The sequence below is a fragment of the Engystomops pustulosus genome, chromosome 1 (genome assembly GCF_040894005.1).
Source record: "Engystomops pustulosus chromosome 1, aEngPut4.maternal, whole genome shotgun sequence".
In the NCBI taxonomy this organism is placed as follows: domain Eukaryota; kingdom Metazoa; phylum Chordata; class Amphibia; order Anura; family Leptodactylidae; genus Engystomops; species Engystomops pustulosus.
The window spans coordinates 169,002,324-169,023,165 of NC_092411.1; the positions used below are offsets into that span (position 1 = coordinate 169,002,324).

The following is a 20,842-nucleotide window of genomic DNA, read 5'->3' on the forward strand; positions in this document are numbered from 1 at the left end:
AAAATAAATGTCCAAAAATATTACAATTAGTAGACTGCACCTCCATTTTATTCTAACCCGTATAAAACATTTAAAAGGGTTAACAAACTTCTTAAACATACTTTTTCATACGTTGAGGGGTGTTGTTTCTATAATGGGGTATATTACAAGTCTTTCTATTATTTAGCCTTCTCACAGTTGATTAGAAGGTGAGCATGTCCCTATAAATATAATTTTTGTAGATTTTCCAAAAAATGTGAATAATGGTACCCAAATTCTAAGCTTCATAACATTCTAGGTTAATACATGGAATCTTAAAAAACCATGGCAACATAAAACAGACATTTGGGAAATGCAAGCTGTAAATTAATATTGGTGCTATTTTACTATCAGCCTTAAATTTAGAGTATTTAGAACTTTGAAAATAAAGAATTCTTCTAAATTTTTCCCAAATTTCTGTATTTTTAATTACTAAACACAAAAGATATCATCCACATTTTTAAACTACTGAAGGTGCTAAATTTATCAACGTATCAAAGTATAATGCGTCTCAAAATCAACTGGATATGATTAAGTATTCCAAAGTTATGACCACTTATATAACCAGTTGGTGACTTGTCAGATTTAAAAAATAAATAAATAAATAATGGCCGTGTCATGAAGGTGCAAAATGACCAAGTCCGTAAGGGGTTAACCAATCCAGTAGGACTCTGGTATGGTATAGGTCTGGAAAATATGTGGTCCCCCATCCTGTGCATGGGACTTTGATGTTGGACCCCACACATAAGCATAAAAAGCTTTCCTCCTTTCATGCAAAAGAAAATGGTGTAATTTTATCAATTATACTTTTCAATGTACTTTGCCAGATTTAAATTAAAGAGAACATAATCTACTGCTGATTGGAAATCCAGACATAATGGTTCTCAAAAGTGTTTATAAACAAAACTGTTCTAGCTGCTCATGACAATGAATCAGAACTGTGCTTTTATTTTTAAACTTCTCTTTTTTTATTGAAAAGGCATATTTTAATAATCAATAACATTACAACATTTATAAAAATACAAAGTGTTCAGATTCTTAGATAAATTCTCACATATCATCTTCATAAATGACAATTAATATACCCCTTCCTCTATTTCCCACCCCTTCCACCCCACCCTGGAGTAGAAAGAGGCACCAAAAATATATAAAGTACATAAATATTTTCGCCTAAGTCTGTATAGTGGAGACCTTAATCACACATATATCTTATCCATTTCCCCATCTCTTTTCATGTATATTCATTTTACCATGGGCACTACACCATTTTCTTTCCAATAAGACTACTAATTTTACCAGATTTTTCCTTAAATCTAATGTTGGAGGTTTTCCAGAAATTCAAAACCTAATATAATTCTCCTTTCCAGAAAGAGTATCTGAGAGATTATCCTTTAAAGTGTAACCGTCATTTGATATGTTGTAGGGCAGGTAATTTTAAGGCCTTTTGCATTTGGACTAGCTACCCGAATCTTGCTCCTTTCTCTTGTTTTCTGCAAGCTTTCCCCAGATGTCATTGATCTCTCAAATTGCTGTTGCTAAGCACATTGAGTCTTCACAAAGGAGCTGACTACAGAACTAGAGACCCCCCCCCCCCATTTCTCTCCGTGCAATCAGCTGTCCACGTCATGGATCAGTGCTCCAGCAGTTATGTGCTGACAGGAACACTAACTAATGTAGTAACCAAACACCTACAGTCACAGCCATAAGTTTTGAGAATGACACAAATATTAGATTTTCACATGATCTGTAGCCCTCTGGTTTTTGTGTGTTTTGTCAGATGTTTTTATCACATACAGAAATACAAGTGCAATCAAATTATGAGTAACAAAAGCTTTTATTGACAGATAGAATTAGTTAATGCAGCAAGTTAATATTTGCAGTGTTGACCCTTCTTCTTCAGGACCTCTGCAATTCTCCCTGGCATGCTCTCAATCAACTTCTGGACCAAATCCTGACTGATAGCAGTCCATTCTTGCACAATCAATGCTTGCATTTTGTCATAATTTGTTGGTTTTTGTTTGTTCACCTGTCTCTTGATGACTGACCACAAGTTCTCAATGGGATTAAGATCTGGGGAGTTTCCAGGCCATGGACCCAAAATCTCTAGATTTTGTTCACGGAGCCCTTTAGTTATCACCTTTGCTTTATGGCAAGGCGCTCCATCATTCTGGAAAAGGCATTGTTGATCACCAAACTGCTCTTGGATGGTTGAGAGAAGTTGCTTTGAAGGACACTCTGGTACCATTCTATATTTATGGATGTGTTTTTAGGCAAAACTGTGAGAGAGCTGATTCCCTTGGCTGAGTAGCAACCCACACATGAACGGTTGCAGGATGCTTTACAGTTGGCATGAGACTAGACTGATGGTATCACTCACCTTGTCTTCTCCGAACATGCTGTTTTCCAGATGTTCCAAACAATCGGAAAGAGGATTCATCAGAGAAAATGACTTTACCCCAGTCCTCAGCAGTCCACTCCCTGTACCTTTTGCAGACTATCAGTCTTTCCCTGATGTTTTTTTCTGGTGTTGCCCTACTTGACACCAGGCCTTGCTCCAAGAGCCTCACAGTGCATGCAGATGCACTCACACCTGCCTGCTGCCATTCCTGAGCAAGCTCTACACTGCTGGTAGCCTGATCCCGAAGCTGAAACACTTTTAAGAGACAGTCCTGGTGCTTGCTGGTCCTTCTTGGGCTCCCTGGAGCCTTTTTGGCAACAATGGAACCTCTCTCCTTGAATTCCTTGATGATTCGATAACTTGACTGAGGTGCAATCTTTCTAGCTGCGACACTCTTCCCTGTTAGGCCAGTTTTGTGCAGTGCAATGATGACTGCACGTGTTTCTTTAGAGATAACCATGGTTAACAGAATAGAAACAATGATGCCAAGCCCCAGCCTCCTTTTAAAGTGCCCAGTGGTGTGATTCTTACTTAATCATGACAGATTGATCTCTAGCCCTGTCCTCATCAACACCCACACCTGTGTTAATGGAGCAATCACTGAAACGATGTTAGCTGCTCCTTTTAAGGCAGGCCTGCAATGAAGTTGAAATGTGTTTTGGGGGAAAAGTTTATTTTCTAGGCAAATATTGACTTTGCAATCGATTGCTGTTAAGCTGATCACTCTTTATAACATTCTGGAGTATATGCAAATTGCCATTGTAAATCCTGATGCAGTAGACTTTGTAAAAATTAACATTTGTATCATCCTCAAAACTTTTGGCCATGACTGTAAACTCTCATCTCTCCCTTGGCTTTCCCTACACTTGTATATAAACAAATAATCTACACAGATAGAAACGGCAGCCCCCCATCACCTCACACTCCACAGCAGGAAGTGGCAATAGAGACTCTTCAAGCTGTCCCCTCATGTACTGTGCTGAAGTTTTACTTGGGTAGGTACATAAATCGATATGAGATAGATAGATATAGATACATAAATAGATAGTATGAGATGGATAGAAATGGATATACACAGACAGAATATGCATAGATAAATATACAACATCCCCCACCGGGGCCTAGCCTTTTCTTGGGTCTAGAGGCATCCGGGGCCTAGAATACCAGAGTGGTGTCACGGTGCTTGGTATGGGGACTGGAGGGCTGTCCTACAGCCTGGCAAGTCTCCAGCAGGTGGTGTGTGCAAGAAAGATGGAGGAAGAGGCTAATGTACTGAATCTTCTTGGGCAACCCCTTTGGTGTCTGTAGTATGAGTCCCTGGGTAATGGATGGGGCGCCCTTGTTGTTACAGCCGTATCCAGGGAACAGACGGAGGCAACATTGTGCAAAATAACTCACGGTTCTTGCACAGATGCCGGATTACTGGAGTGATCCTCAGGAGAATTCACCAGCCTGGTAGTAAGTGCACGCTGGGATGCAGCTGTATCCAGATATGGAAGATGCAGCTTTGTTCTGGGTGGTCTGTGTGTGGCACTGAAGGTGTGCGTCACACCATCTCTCTCTGTATGCTCTGATGGATGGTGTGCTCTCCAGGAGAGCTGAGTTCCAAGAGCTTGTGCTCTGAGGTTTCTGGAACTCAAGAACTTGCCCCTTCCTGTCCAGGGGCTTTGTTATTCCATGGTCAGGTGGTTGTTCACTCTCCAATCACACTCCAGTTCACGTGAAGGAATACAGTTGGATGATAACTTTAGCATAGTTAACCCTTGCCTGCACAAGCAGGATCTACTGCTGTTAACCCCTGATGACCAGGTCTGGAACCTTCCTGGAGGGTTCGCGACTCCCTTTGTCAGCTCCTAATCTGGAGAGGGCAGTGTTTGCAACTACCCCTCTGACCATGTTTTGGCAGGGGTGTTGCAGATAGATAGAATATACATACATAGTTAGATATGAAATAGATGGATATACATAGATAGGAGATGAAAAGATATTAGATGATAGATAATGTAAAGACAGATAGATATGGGATACATAGTCACTGGTCAGCAGTGCGTGCTCGTGATGAGGTGACAGAAGGCAGGACAGAAGAGCTGGAAACCAGAGGTATTAAATGAGGACCGAGAGGCAAAATACTTTGAGGCATGATTCCCAGGGACACCAGGAGCAGAATTATGTTTTTATTTTTTTTTGCTCAGAATGACTGTTACATTTTAATTCTTTTTTGCACATTTGAACTTTCATTAGTGTCCTAAACCACTGTATAGCGGTTTAAACACTTTTTATTCTTTACAGCCGAAGGAGCTCCGGCGCACCATGCGTGCTACCCGGCATTTTCTATGTAGCAGCTTCGGCTATAAAGTTTTAAGTGTTTAAACCACGATACAGCGGTTTAGGACACTAATGAAAGTAAGCACTGGCACCAGCTCACCCTGAGCTGGTGCTCGGTTTATGCATCTTACACCTACCACATCAAGTGGTAGGTTTCCTGTGACTACAGGAAGATTTGGTGGATTTGTTCCTGTGTGGTGAACTCTGTCCTGGGGTGAGAACCTGAGTGCCCACAGAAAGGACTCTGAGTGCCACCTCTGGCACCCGTGCCATAGGTTCGCCACCACTGCCTGAGGGGATTTTTCAAGATAGCCACCAATTGTGCTGCCAGAAAATATGAACCCCAATCTGGCAGAGTTAACCCATCCTTCTTTTTAGGGCATTTCAAATATTTCCTTCTAATTCTAGCCCCTTTTCCTCCCCAAAAGAAATCTCCACATATTTTATCCATCACTTTGAATATCTGATTTGTAAGCTTAACCCCTTCCCGACATTTGACGTACTATTACTGCATGGCGGGAGGTGCGTTCCCGCAATATGCAGTAATAGTACGTCAAACTTCTGGCCCCGGCTCCTGAATGGAGCCGGGGCCAGAAGCTGCGGGTGTCGGCTATATATTATAGCCGACACCCTCCTCTAGCACCCGCGATCGGAGATTTCAGCGCGACCGTGGCGTGCTAGGGGCATTTAACTGGATTCGGACCCCCACGCGGCGCTTACCGGGGGGGTCCCGCTGCTCTGATCACAGCCCCGGGACTGCCGGTGCCCGGGGCTGCGCGATCTTCTTCCGGGTGCCGGGTCCGTGCCTTCTGGCCGGACCCGGCTGTGACACACTGAGCATACACTGTATTAGGTGAAGAATAGCTTGAACAAGTGATCAGTGGATCACTTGTTCAAGCTAACCTGTAAAAGTAAAGAAAAAAAAGTTAAAAACACTGAATAAACACAATTTTTAATAAAAATAATTAATTAAATAGAGTTAAAGTCCCCTAAACACAAACATTCCCTATACACATCTAATAAAGTAAAAATATCTGAAAATCACCAAAACCCCCCACATATTTGGTATCGTAACAATCTGTACAATAAGTCAGAAACATTATTGGACCCGTACGGTGAACGCCGTAAAAACAAAACCCGAAAAACTCACCAAAAATCTAAATTTTCATAAAATCCCTTCTCAAAAAAAGTTATGTGCCCCAAAACGGTACCAATTGAAAGAACAACTCAACACGTAAAAAATAAGCCCTAAACTAGCTCTGTCAACCAAAAAATATTAAGGTTAAGTTCCTGAAAAGATGGCGATGCAGAAACAAATGAGATTTCCTCAATATTAGTTTTTCTCCAGTAAAATTGTAAAAATAAATGAAAAACTATATAAATGAGGTATCACCGTAATCGTAGTGATCTATAGAATAATATTATAGTATTTTTAGCGTATGGTGTACGACCCCCAAAATATACAAAAAAAAAAAAGAAACCCCAAATTGACAATTTTCTTTTTCTCCATATATTAAAGAGTTAATAAAATCTCATTGAAAAGCTACAGACCCACTTAAATGAAGTATTTGTAAAGTGCATCTCATGTCGCAAAAAATAAGCCCTTATATGTCCAAATTGCCAAAAAAATAAAGATTGTATAGCCAATAAAAAGTGACAATGCATAATCTGCTCTGAATGGCACAGCTCCCCTTCGATGCCCTGGCGTGTGCCCATACAGCAGGTTACCACCACATATGGGGTATTGTTATACGCGGGAGAGATTGGGGATCAAATTTTGAGGAGCGTTTTGGAATTTTATCAACTGAGAATTTGTACATTTTATGAAAAACACATTCATTTAGCCAAATAAAATGTAATTTCGAAATTGCATCCAATTTTGTTTTAACCCCTGTAAACCAATTAAAGGGTTAACAAACTTCATAAAAGTTGTTTTACGTACGTTGAGGGGTGTAGTTTCTAGAATGGAGTAATTTATGGGGTTTTACTTTATTTAGGCCTCTCAAAGTGACTTGAAACCTGAGCAGGTCCCTCAATAGCAGGATTTTGCTTTTTTTATGAAAATGTGAAAAATTGCACGTGACGTTCAAAGCCCCATAACATCCTACAATAATGATAGTATGTATAAAAAACCACGGAAGTATAAAGTAGACATTCGGTGAATGTTAGTTATTACGTTTTTTGGTGTTATGACTTTGAAATTTTGAATTTCGAAAATTGCTAATTTTTCCACATTTTCACCAAATATCTGATTTTCTCATAAATAAATGCAAAACATACCACCAAAATTTTTTAACTAACATGAAGTACAAAGTGTCACGAGAAAATAATTTCGAAATCACTTGGATATGTTAAAGCGTTCCAAAGTTATAACCATTTATAGTGTCAGAGGGCAGATTTGAAAAAATGGGCCGTGTCAGGAAGGTGAAAAGTGGCTTTGGCGTTAAGGGGTTAACAGTGGAATTCTTGAACACAGAGTGTCTGTGGAAGGAATGATTTTTATAAGACCGTATATACTCGAGTATAAGCCGAGACCCCTAATTTTGACACACAAAACTGGAAAACCTATTGACTCGAGTATAAACTGAGTGTGGTAAATTCTTTGGTCACAGCCCCCCAAGTATATAGCCAGCAAGTCTATATAGTAGAGTATATAGCCTGCCAGTCCCCTGGAGCACATAGCCTGCCAGCCCCCATGGCACATATAGCCTGCCAGCCCCTGACTGTAGGAAAAAAACTAAAAGTGTACTCGCCTTCCGACGCCCCTGGCATCCATCGAGGCTCCAACATTGGCTCCCGTTCCATCACAAGCACCATGATGTCAGGTGCTCGCTGAGGCCGGAACACACATTAGAGCGTTAGCGTGTGGCTGACATCATGAAGACTGCAACGATTTTTGCCCTCTATGAATTCCAAGGGCAGCTTCAAGTCTAATTTATTCTCCCCCTATGGCGTCACAACTGATTTGGCCCAGATTATCTGCTAGCCTGATAGCTTCCCATATTCCTGTAAAAGCTCCTTTATAATACTCAAAGATCTGGACGGGTTGCTGACGATTAAATGCATATCTTCTGCATACAATGATGATTTTATTTCCAACTTTCCATATCTCAAGCACTCCACTCCCTCCTCTCCCCGAATACTCACTGTCTTGTCCCTCGTGCTAACCAGAGAGGGAGAGACCTCTCCCCACTGCCACATACACAGGCACTTAGGTTCTTATATAATATCTGTATTCATTTAATAAATCTTTCCCCAAACCGCATCCTACTTAAAGTCTCCCACAAAAAGCCCCATTCCACTTTATGAAATGCCTTTGAGGCATCCAAAGAAAGGATTGGCCCTCCCCACCTCCCACCCTGGTCACACTCAGACATTTCCATACAGGCATATAATTTCCTCAAATTACATGTGGTAGTCTTTCCTGGCATAAAGCCGCATTGATCTTCCTCAACTACCTCTGTTATTACTTCCCCAGTTTCTGAGCAAGAACCTGTGACAGAATCTTCATGTCAACATTTAACAAGGAGATTGCACTATATTCATCAAGATCCGAATTCTCCTTACACTGCTTATGGATCAATACAATGTCAGAATCATAAATTGATGCAGGAATTGCTCTTACTTCATATGCTGATGTGAAGTTCCTAAGGAGAGCATCTCTAAATATATCTCCATACTTCTGATACACCACCCCCTGCAACCAATCTTGCCACAGAGATTTATTCTTAGGCAAATCATCAATAACCACTTTTGGCGCCTCTAATCTACACTTACTTTCTTCTGTAAAAGTTCTTACCTCTGTTGCTTCCAAAAAATTCTTAACTCCTCCCCCTTATTTACCCTTTCTGAGGCATATATTTTCCCAAAATATCTCTGGAAAAAATTTAATATATCTTCCTAATCATTTACCACTCTACCTTCGTTGGTTTTAATTGCTGCGATTCTTGAACTTACATTTTTATACTTAACCAATTGAGCCAGCAATCTACTAGGCACCTCTCCTTCTAAAAACCATTTACTCTTACATATCAAGGGAGGAGATATATACCTTCTGCAAAACATGAGCCTCATACTTCTCATTCACCTTCTCCCACAGCTCCAAATTAGTATGAGACGGAAATTCCATATATTTCAGTCTTTCCCTTTCCGCCTTATCTTTCAACTCTTTCTCCTTTTGAAAAAGACTAGGTTTTAATTTCTTCAAGCATATCTACTCCTCAAAATGGCCTTTGCGGACTACGAAATCTCAATTTCCCAATTTTCTGCAAAAAATACAGATAATTCCCTTTCTTTTGACGGCAATCCATTTTATTCAGTTAATAACTACTGTATATACTCGATTATAAGCCGAGACCCCTAATTTTACCACCAAAAACTGGGAAAACCTACTGTCTCAAGTATAAGCTGAGGGTGAAAAATGCATTGGTCACACTCCCCCCCCCCCCCCCAGTATATAGCCAGCCCCCATGTAGTATACAGCCAGCCTGCCCCCTGTAGTATACAGCCAGGCCAGTCTGCTCCCATGTGATATACAGCCAGGACAGCCTGCCCCCATGCGATATACAGCCAGGCCAACCTGTCCCCTGTAGTATACAGCTAGGCCAGCCTGGCCCTTGTAGTATACAGCCAGCCCAGCACTTTAAAAAAAAAACTTGTATATTCACCCTCCGGCGGCCAAGATGCTCGGCGCGGCTCCTCTTCTGTCTTCCCCGTGGCTCCTCTTCTTTCTTCGATCTTCAATAACAGCCAGCATGGACGCGACCATGTTGTCTTCCTGGTCGGCGCATACTATGATGTCATCAGCGGAAGCATCATTGTGTGCGCCGTCCAGAAAGATAACATGGCTGCGTCCCTGCCGGCTGTACAGAAGAATGAAGAAGGAAGAGGAGACTCAGGGAGCCTCGCTGAGCATCGGGGGACGCCGAGTATACAAGTTTATTTTTTTATTGACTTGTGTATAAGCAAGGTGAGGTTTTTAAGCACATTTTTTTCATACACGAGTATATACGGTATTTATTTTATCAGAGGTGAGTGATTCGAAAAGCTATGCATACCATTTTTACTTCTTGAACTGGCCAATGCACTAAACACGGCTAACCTATCTCTGTTTTCTCAAATTACATGAAATAATCTTAACCATACCTTAGCCGAAAGGAGAGAAAAAAAAATCTTTGCGCCAACATCCACTCCACGGACCCCTCCATTTAGCCCATTTGGAACATTTACCTGCATCATGGACCTCCAAGCAAGACTCCCCCCTTTTCTTCACAAACATCATAGTTTATATTATGAATTTTTCTGTATATTTCTCTTTAGGTTTTGGTATAGAATCCAACCAATTTTCTGCATCAGCATTAGTAAAGAAGTAGGTTTTATCCCTATGGATCACACTCAGTTTAGCTGGAAACAAAGGGCCTATTGCATATTGTTTTCCCACAGTCTTTTTTTTAAAATTGCACTGATCTTTTCTTGTTTAAACTGCAGTCATATCACTTCATTATTCCATTTTAAATCTGCGCTTTTCCTACTCTCTTGCATCACTCGGTGCCCGTCTCCTGAGGACTTTATTTTTATAAGCAAGGGCCTTGGGGAGGATCCTGGTGGAGGGACCTTAAATGGTAATCTATGTGCCCTATCTATGAACTGTTAAGATGAGAATAAATCTTCTCCCAGCCATTTTTTAACCATTCCTCCAAAAAGCCCACTGCATCTTTTCCCTTGAAGCCCTCAGGGAAACCAATACACTTAATATTTGATCTTCTTCATATTTGTCAGTTTTTACTTAGAGGGGTTGTCCACTTTCAGCAGATAATTGATATGTTTTGTGCAAGGAAAAGTTATGCAATTTTCCAATATACTTTCTGTATCAATTTCCCAGAATTTTCTAGATCTCTGCTTGCTGTTCTGGTATAGGAAGCTTCTATGTTTACTTCCAGTCGAGCAAAATCCAGTATCACACAGAGTAATTAGAGCTGTTTAATATAACGAGGCGTGCACCTGTTTGACCATGGACCGATTTCTCTTTACTGGAAGTAAACACAGAAGCCTCCTATAGTAGGAAAGCAAGCAGAGGTCTAGAAAACTGTGGGGAAATGATACAGAAAGTAAATTGGAGATTTGTATAACTTTTCCTTACACAAACCATATCCGTTATTTGCTGAAAATGGACAACATCCTTAATATGTCGGTTATCCTGCTTCAGTCCATTTACTTCTACATGATGAAATTTGAGAGATTCTTTCATTGCATCCTTCATATCCTCCCTGAGGCAAGCTCTTATTTTTCAATCCACCTATCTCCATCACTAGTTCTGCAACTGACTACTTCCAATTTTTTATTGCTTACAGGATTTTATCTACAGCTGATGTGGGGATACTCTCTTCTTTATCTTTGGCTCCCCCTGCACTTCATCTTCCTGGCACTTTACCATCTCTACAGCCCCAGTAGCCCCCGAAACGTTACACCATTTTATTAGCCTGGCATCTTCTTTTACATCTACTTTAGGAAGCTTACCCTTAGGTGATTTATCCTTGACCACAAAAGACCTCAATTCGTCTTTCTGGGGGATATTTTTCATTTGCATATTGGGCCCACGAGTCGTAAATTAGATAAACCAAATAAATGTATCAAAACATACAATGTATCTAATGACAATTATCAATGCCCCAGACCACACCAGTTCCAGCCAAAAACCCAAAATGTATCCCAATAGATCATTCAGATCACTAGAACTTGAGCTAGAGAGTAGTAAACAAAATATATTTATTAATTTATTTTCTTGCTGGTTTAGACAGTTCCAGATAACAATATTTATTTAACAAATATAGCAGGTATGAGGTTAAAGAGGACCTGTAACCAGATTTTGCCCCCCCCCCCCCGACTAACAATGTCTGCTGATAAAGGGTTACAAGTCCTCCCTATATCACCTAAATTAGCTGCCAGTGAGGCACTGTACCTTAATTACAGACGTTTTTGCAAATTAGCTTTTCTGACTAATCTTTGGCAGCCTGAAAGAGGAGAGTCCGATACCAGTGAACCACACCCCATTATTGTGAGTGTACTTAGGGACCTTCTGCAAATATTCAACTGCAGACATATACACTCACCGGCCACTTTATTAGGTACACCTGTCCAACTGCTCGTTAACACTTAATTTCTAATCAGCCAATCACATGGCGGCAACTCAGTGCATTTAGGCATGTAGACATGGTCAAGACAATCTCCTTCAGTTCAAACCGAGCATCAGTATGGGGAAGAAAGGTGATTTGAGTGCCTTTGAACGTGGCATGGTTGTTGGTGCCAGAAGGGCTGGTCTGAGTATTTCAGAAACTGCTGATCTACTGGGATTTTCACGCACAACCATCTCTAGGGTTTACAGAGAATGGTCCGAAAAAGAAAAAACATCCAGTGAGCGGCAGTTCTGTGGGCGGAAATGCCTTGTTGATGCCAGAGGTCAGAGGAGAATGGGCAGACTGGTTCGAGCTGATAGAAAGGCAACAGTGACTCAAATCGCCACCCGTTACAACCAAGGTAGGCAGAAGAGCATCCCTGAACGCACAGTACGTCGAACTTTGAGGCAGATGGGCTACAGCAGCAGAAGACCACACTGGGTGCCACTCCTTTCAGCTAAGAACAGGAAACTGAGGCTACAATTTGCACAAGCTCATCGAAATTGGACAGTAGAAGATTGGAAAAACGTTGCCTGGTCTGATGAGTCTCGATTTCTGCTGCGACATTCCGATGGTAGGGTCAGAATTTGGCGTCAACAACATGAAAGCATGGATCCATCCTGCCTTGTATCAACAGTTCAGGCTGGTGGTGGTGGTGTCATGGTGTGGGGAATATTTTCTTGGCACTCTTTGGGCCCCTTGGTACCAATTGAGCATCGTTGCAATGCCACAGCCTACCTGAGTATTGTTGCTGACCATGTCCATCCCTTTATGACCACAATGTACCCAACATCTGATGGCTACTTTCAGCAGGATAATGCGCCATGTCATAAAGCTGGAATCATCTCAGAATGGTTTCTTGAACATGACAATGAGTTCACTGTACTCAAATGGCCTCCACAGTCACCAGATCTCAATCCAATAGAGCATCTTTGGGATGTGGTGGAACGGGAGATTCGCATCATGGATGTGCAGCCGACAAATCTGCGGCAACTGTGTGATGCCATCATGTCAATACGGACCAAAATCTCTGAGGAATGCTTCCAGCACCTTGTTGAATCTATGCCACGAAGAATTGAGGCAGTTCTGAATGCAAAAGGGGGTCCAACCCGTTACTAGCATGGTGTACCTAATAAAGTGGCCGGTGAGTGTAAACCTCTTTGTACAGATGGGAAATATTGTGTCAATTTTTTTTTACACGGTGCCTTGTGTTACATTCATGTGACATATGACCAGTGACCTCATCGCAGGTCTCTCAGCCTTCTAAGAATAGCAAACTGTACCCCATGTATGTGTTTACATGAAGTCTACAGGGTAGAAGTCCATGGAGTCCTGTGACTTCATGTGGTTAGATGCATGGGGTACAGTTTGCTTTTATTAAGTCTGGGTATCTAAAATAATGTCACTCTGGTCACATGACATGAACTGTGACCAGTAAGGAGGCATAAGGTATGAGGAGGATTAGATGAGAGGGGCCGGCTGAGCAGGACACGCCCCCTTTGATGCCAGGTAATATAAGATAAAAGGCAATTTATGTGGATGTAAGCGAAAAAATATTTAGCTAAAAGAAGGGTGTCAGTCAGTTATTAGAGCTCTATGGGAACCTGTCACTGTCTGTATATGTGCAAATGCACAGACAGGTTCTCTTAAGCCCTACCACTCACAATACACAAAATACAGATTAGAAAGAGGAACAGGTTATCCACCCAGTTCCCCTTCTACGTAGAAAATATCAGCACGAATGGGGGATAATAGAAAGGCCCAACCTCTGTAGTCTGTAACAGGTTATTTATTGCTTTAAGCCCTAAACTCTCTGCGTCCGAAATATCAGACTCTGAATGCTGTAACTTGGCCATCAGTGTCTGATATATCGTAGGCAGAACTGATGCCGGCTCAGCTCAAGATCGGAGCTGGGCAAGTATACATGGGTTGTCAGCTCTAACTAATAGCTGACACCCCAGTGCAACACTCATGGTCGAAGTGGGCTCCAATAACGTGTGTTTAACCCGTTAAATGCTCCGTTCAGCAGTTAACTTGGCTGACAGTAGTCTCTCCCACCCCTGCGCACTCTTCAAGGTCTCTGTCATGACAGCCCTGAGGTCCGATCAGCAGCCCAGTGCTGTCCTTGGAGAGTGCCTGTAAGATCCGTCTGTGACTGGATCTTAAGGAACAGTGTCAGCCTATGCATGATGCTGATAATTGATAAATTAATAAAAATGGCCATAAGCCCAATAAACATATAAAGAGACAAAATAATCTAAATCATAACACAAACTTCACATATATATCATCGCTGTGTCAGTAACGACCCATGGATTTTAAAAAACATCATTATGGAACTGCTTGATGAACACCGTAGAAATAAAACATTACAAACTCACCAAAAATGATGATTTTTTTCATATTTCATCCCACAAAAAAATGCAATAAAAAGTGATCAAAAGCATAGGTGCTCCAGAATGATACTGTTGCAACGTGTCATGTTGCAATATGCTATCCCCGTAATCATATTGACCCACAGAATAAAGATATGTTTATTAGGCTATACGGTGAACAAGGAAAAGATCCAGTACAGAATTTTATGCTTTTCTACTCCTGCCCTCAAAAAGAAAGTTCATAAATTTTCAACAATGGCAGATACAAACTCCAAAAACGAAACACTGGAAAACGCATCTCATCCTGCAAATAAAGGCCGTCACATGGCCCCAATAACGAAAAAGCTAAAATTTTGTAACCAACAAAAGGGGCCAATGAGGAAAGTAAAATCCTGGCTTCTGCAGGGCACACCTTCTCTTCTGCGCCTCGCTGTGCATCCATAAAACAAGTAACCGTCACATTTGGAGGGTCTCTGAATTACAGTTTTTAGGAACGTTTTTCTCTTTTGTAAATGTGTAAATTCTAGGTCTAAATGAACGTATAACCCCCAAAATTAGGCCATTTTAAATTTCACCTCCATTTTGATTTAGTACTATGAAGATCTCAAGGGGTCAACAATCTTCCTAAAAGCTGTTTCTGATAGTTTGAGGGGTGCAGATTTGAAAAGATTTGAGTAATTATCCCCAAAATAGTCAATTCTGAAAATACAGAAAACCGATATTCGATTTGTAAGCTGCGTGACATTTAAAGCAGACAGCAACTAATTTAATAATCCAGTAGAAGAAACTCTTTTGTGACCGGAGCTCAAAAACGAAAAAGACGATCCATGCAGGTTTCCTCCTTATTTGTGCACCAAACACAAGGGATCACTTTCAGGGATAAGTCACCATTCAGACCAGAAACCGTCAATATTTTCACTCCTGTCCTAGTCTCCTCCACTCACTGCATATAAGAGACATATCCAGACATAGTGTAGACAGTTTCAAACTTTTCAAACTTTTATTTCCAGTTCTAATCACATATGTAGATAAAAAATGCGCATATCACAAATGACTCCACGAGGACGCCAATCTTCTACTGGATTATTGAATAGTGGATGTTTGCTGGATCCATCTAGGACCGTTAAGGACAGCTCATAAGAGGGAAGGTGCAGCACCACGCAATTTTTTTGTTGACAATTTTTTTTGTTGGTTTTTAGCAACTAATTTAGGTGGTAAATCTATCTGCCCGAATACACAATGGTTTCGATTATGAAAATGGCACATTTTTCCAAAAATGCTACATTTTTCTTTTTTTTTTTAGAAATAAACACAATTTATCAGCCAAAATTTAGTACATGTGAGGAAAAAACAGCATCATAATCGTTTTGATAAGTACTGTAACAGTGTTCAAAAGTTATAACATATACAGGCACTCCCCGGGTTACGTACAAGATGGGGACTGTAGGTTTGTTCTTAAGTTGAGTTTGTATGTAAGTCGGAACTGTATATTTTATCATTGTAACCCCAGCCAGAACTTTTTTTGGTCTCTGTGACAATTGGATTTTAAAAATGTTGGATTGTCATAAGAACCAGGATTAACACTAAAGCTTCATTACAGACACCTGAAAAAATCTATAGCTGTTACAGCTGTTTATTGTAGCCTAGGACTAAAGTACAGCAAATTACTAAAATCCAGAGGTCTGTTTGTAACTAGGGGTCGTATGTAAGTCAGGTGTTCTTAAGTAGGGGACCGCCTGTAATTAGAATACAAAAAATGGGGCTGAGCCTTAATCTACAAAATGTCTACGTCCTGAAGGGGTGTTACAGCCTCCTTTTGGCACTAAAAAAATGGGACTATGTCCAGATATACACAGTACTTATACGCCATTTCAGAGGGGCTTTACACTTAAGTCCTTCAGACAAATGTAGTCACAATCACTAACACTTGTAACACTAACACTAACAAATGTAATTTCCAAAGAACCCACTCACGTGACCTGCCTTGCTTTTTATCTAAACAGTCCAGCAAGCTTTATTCCACGCTCCAAATATAGCTCAAGACATTGAGCAGACATCCCTTCTTTGCTCTCTATCTCTCCAGTGAACTTTAAGTTCATGTCTATCAATTACATCCACATGCTTTAAATTGGAATTACAGTTGCATCATATTGCATTCAATGGGGTTTGGCTGGCTGTATACTACATGGGGACTGGCTGGCTGTAAACTACTGGTGGCTGGCTGGCTGTATACCACTGGGGGCTGGCTGTATACTACTGGGGCTGGCTATATACTACTGGGGCTGGCAGGCTGTATACTACTGGGGGCTGCAGGCTGTATACTACTTGGGGCTGGCAGGCTGTATACTACTTGGGGCTGGAAGGCTGTATACTACATGGGGCTGGCTATATACTACTGGGTGCTGGCTGGCTATATACCACTGGGGACTGGTTGGCTATATACGACTGGGGGCTGGCTATATACTCGGGTTGGCTTATGCTCAAGTATATACGGTAATTTTATTTTAATTCTTTTTTGCAGAATGAGTTGCTTAACTTATGGTGTTTTTTCCCTGTATTTAGCTCCAACCATGTTGCTGCCACCAGGTTTCATGTGTGGATGTTGTGTTCAGGGTTCAGGTGGTATAACTTAACCCCTTAACGACCTGGCCCTTTTTTTGTTTTTTCATTTCCATTTTTCTCTCCACACCATCAAAAATATATAACTTTTTTTATTTTTACGCATTAAGAGCTGTGTGGTGGCTTGTTTTCTGAGTAAGAAATTGCACTTCATAGTGACGGTATATAATATTCCATGCCGTGTACTGGGAAGCGGAAAAAAGTGGGGAAAAAATTCCAAATGTAGTGAAATTGGTGGAAAACACATTTGCACCGTTTTCTTGTTGGCTTAGATTTTTACAGCTTTCACTGTGCACCCCAAATGACATGTCTACTTTATTCTTTGTATGGGTTTTATAATGTTTTCATACATGTACAAAAATTAAATCCTTCTGTACCAATTTTTTTTTTATTTTGCCATTTTCTCACGCTAATAACTTTTTTTTATACTTCGGTGTACGAAGCTGTGGGTGGTGCAATTATCTTACACTCTCTCATTACACAAATGGAGTTGTATGCACTATCACATGGGAAACTTGAATTGTGATTTTTTAAAATAGGTTGCCTGATTGATCCTACCATATAGTACCATACTATGGTGTGGCAGTATATGGGGATTTTCCTCCTCATTTATTAAAATGCGCGAATTGCACATTGTAATGAATAGGTCAAAACGAGACAGCTTTGGGTCTTCGGAAGACCTGAGGCTGTCATAGCAACCGATCGCCGCTCCCTGATGATGTCACGGGGAGTGACTACCTTAACCAAGATGACACCCATGCGCTGTTTTGCCGGCACTTATCTGACAGTATACCAAATCAACAATTGGACAGGCACTACCCACGCATCCACAACATATAGTATAAACCAAGAAGAAGAGAGCAGAGGATGCATATAGTGGACTAGAAAATAAACTTTATTAGAAATATACAGCTACATACATGGAGCAAAATTAAAACCATATAAAATTACACCACAGGGTGTAAAAATGCAACACAGGGCTTAGAGGCATGCATAGGCCCTATACCCCGAAAACCCCACAGCCTAAATACACTACAAGGATGATCCCAAAAAAGCACAAAAATGAATAAGTAAATCTTGCATACCAAAATGATTAGAAAAGTAGCCTGCAACCAAATCTAAGCAAATCATGCCAAACTGTGAAGTATGAATGCAAAAAATGTCCAGGAGGGAAGCAAGGCAGAGGCTGTAGGAAGGGGAGGCAAAGAGACCCCACGCGTATCGTCACGCTGAAGTAACTTCCTCAGGGGTAAGTGAGGTAGTAATGCACCAATCCCACGTGTAAATCGTCCAGAGAGGGGTAACGCCCACACCCAAATTACCTGCAGCCGCCAAGGAACCCATCACCCCAGAGTGATCCGTTGTGCAAGGCCAGAAGTAGTCATCGTAGAAAACAAAATAATGAACAAATATGTCAGCACAAGACACAAAGAGCACATATGCCAGCCATCTAGATTGCGTGGTCGTTTTCGGTCCTGCGCACTAGACGGTCGCAGTTTCCGATCATGTGACTCTTTTCTGTGTGAAACTCTTTTCGCCTGGGTTGCACGGCTATTCCCTGCCCGCGGACTTAGCAGGGACGTGCGCCTAATAATGGATCTCTTTGTGTCTTGTTCCGACATATTTGCTCATTATTTGTTTTCTATGGTGGCTACTTCCGGTCTTGCGCATTAGATCTTTGTACACGCCGACGGATCACTCTGGGGTGATGGCTTCCTTGGCAGCTGCAGGTAATTTGGGTGTGGGTGGTACCCCTCTCTTGATGATTTATATGTGGAATTGGTGCATTACTACCTCACTTACTGAGGAAGTCACTTCAACGTGATGATACGGGTGGGGTCTCTTTGCCTCCCCTACCTACAGCCTCTGCCTTGCTTCCTGGTCATTTTTTGCATTCATACTTCGCAGTTTGGCATGATTTGTTTAGATTTGGTTGTAGGCTACTTTTGGTGACTCGGACATTGCATTTCTATTCATTCATTTCCTAATAATTTTGGTATGTAAGATTTTCTTCTTTATTTTTGTGCTTTTTGGGGGTCATCCTTATTGTGTATTTAGGCTGTGGGGTTTTTGGGGTACAAGCCCTGGGTTGAATTTTTACACCCAGTGGTGTAATTTTAGATGGTTTTAATTTTGTCCCATGTATTCTATGTAGCTGTATATTTCTAATAAAGTTTATTTTCTAGTCCACTATACGCATCCTCAGCTATGGTCGCGGGTGTTACCAGTAAGTAGACACTTACCGGCTATGGAGAGGGCTCAGCCTGTGAGCCCTCTCCATTCACCGGCAGCCGACGCGTGACATGCTATTACATCATGCATCGTTAAAGGGTTAACTCAACATAAGCGTTTGGCATTGTCAAAAAGTTTCCTTTTTAACTCATTTAATGGGTTGCATAAAAAATTAAACATGTAAACACCCAGTCAGCTGCTCTGGGTATCTTGCGTCACTGTCTCTCCAGGCCGTGCCTCTGGTTTTTATTTTTTCCGAGTGGCCAGGAAAAGACCGCAGAGCTGAATACCAGGAGGAGCTGACAAGGTGAATAGATGTTTAATTTATTATGCAGATCCTTACTGTCGACCTCATATTCTGGCTGTTAGTTTTCATCAGTTGTGAGCCAAAAACTACCCAGTGTTTAATGTAAAATATATGTATCAGTTCAGTGTGTTCAACGATTATTACACCTTACATAATCACCTTTTGGATGTTTTCAGTGTTAATATTAGAAATGTCAACCTAGAAATTATTTTTTTTGTGTATTAAAACAATTTGAAAAAAAATGTTGTTTAAGGTTCCTATACTCTGATGAGGTTCAGATTGGACCAGAGACTGTCATGACTACTCTGTACACAGCTAAGAAGTATGCAGTTCCAGCACTAGAGGCCCACTGTGTAGAGTTTCTGAAGAAGAACCTTCGTGCTGACAATGCTTTCATGTTACTTACTCAGGTACGTTAAATAAATTGAATATTTGTCTAAATTGTGATATTGATGCCATATTCTCCAGCACTTTATAATTCATAATTATTATTATTCATCATGGACTTATAGCTGTTCTCTTTAGATTATGGTCAGGGTTTTTTTTTTTCTTTTAATGCCTTTCCTATTATGTGCTGTTTTTTTCCCCAGGCCCGTCTGTTTGATGAACCTCAGCTAGCAAGCCTCTGTTTGGAAAATATAGATAAAAATACATCAGATGCCCTAAATGCAGAAGGTTTTACAGATATTGATCTAGGTATTATGATCATAGACATATAATATCTATATTATAATAAATCATTTTGTGAATAAGTTTACAAATTTGTATTATACCTGAAAGTGCCATAGATGTGGGATAAAGTTTATTGTATTTCACCACTTTACATCTATTATTGTGGGAGCTTGTAGATGGTAAGGCAATACATTTGAACTGTGTTTTCTCTGGTTGTATATTGTACACTTTAAAGGTTCTTAAATGTACTAAGGATAACAAAATAACACATTCTCTAATTCAATGTTAACAAAAATACAGCATTTCACAGTTATTATTCCAACTTGCCTCTATCAGTCCTGGTGTACACAATTTTAGTTGTCCCTGGTTTCCGACCACATGGTCCCATACATATCTTCTGACTTTATGGTTGGCAGCTATTTTGCTTTTCTGTCTGACATCCGTTGAGCTGAGATATTCTCTCTCTCTCTGCTCCCTCTGCAGAGGCCCCTCCCCTTGCATTCTAGGATGGAGCTCTCACTGATACACAGATGCTGACTTCCTGTACACAGTGTGAGAACTACAAGCTACAGGCAAATAAGTTCTTTATCTGAGGAGGGGGAGGCAGGCACATCAGATTTAACAGGGTGTGTGTAGCTGACATGTAGCAGGAGCTGTAGATTGTCATTGTGTGCAATGTGCATCTCATAGATCTCAAAATTTCTCATCTGTCTCATCTCTCTTT

The 20,842-nt window shown here is 40.9% G+C and overlaps 1 protein-coding gene across 2 annotated transcripts in view; it reads left to right on the forward strand.

Moving 5' to 3' along the window:
- The window catches only part of LOC140066437 (BTB/POZ domain-containing protein 2-like), a 300,718-nt gene that overhangs the window by 76,505 nt on the left and 203,371 nt on the right, over nt 1-20,842 (forward strand). For both annotated transcript variants that reach the window (XM_072113839.1, XM_072113838.1), the window contains exons 3-4: nt 19,700-19,856; nt 20,037-20,142. In XM_072113839.1, coding sequence (XP_071969940.1) covers nt 19,700-19,856; nt 20,037-20,142 — 263 coding nt within the window. The remainder of the gene's footprint in view (nt 1-19,699; nt 19,857-20,036; nt 20,143-20,842) is intronic.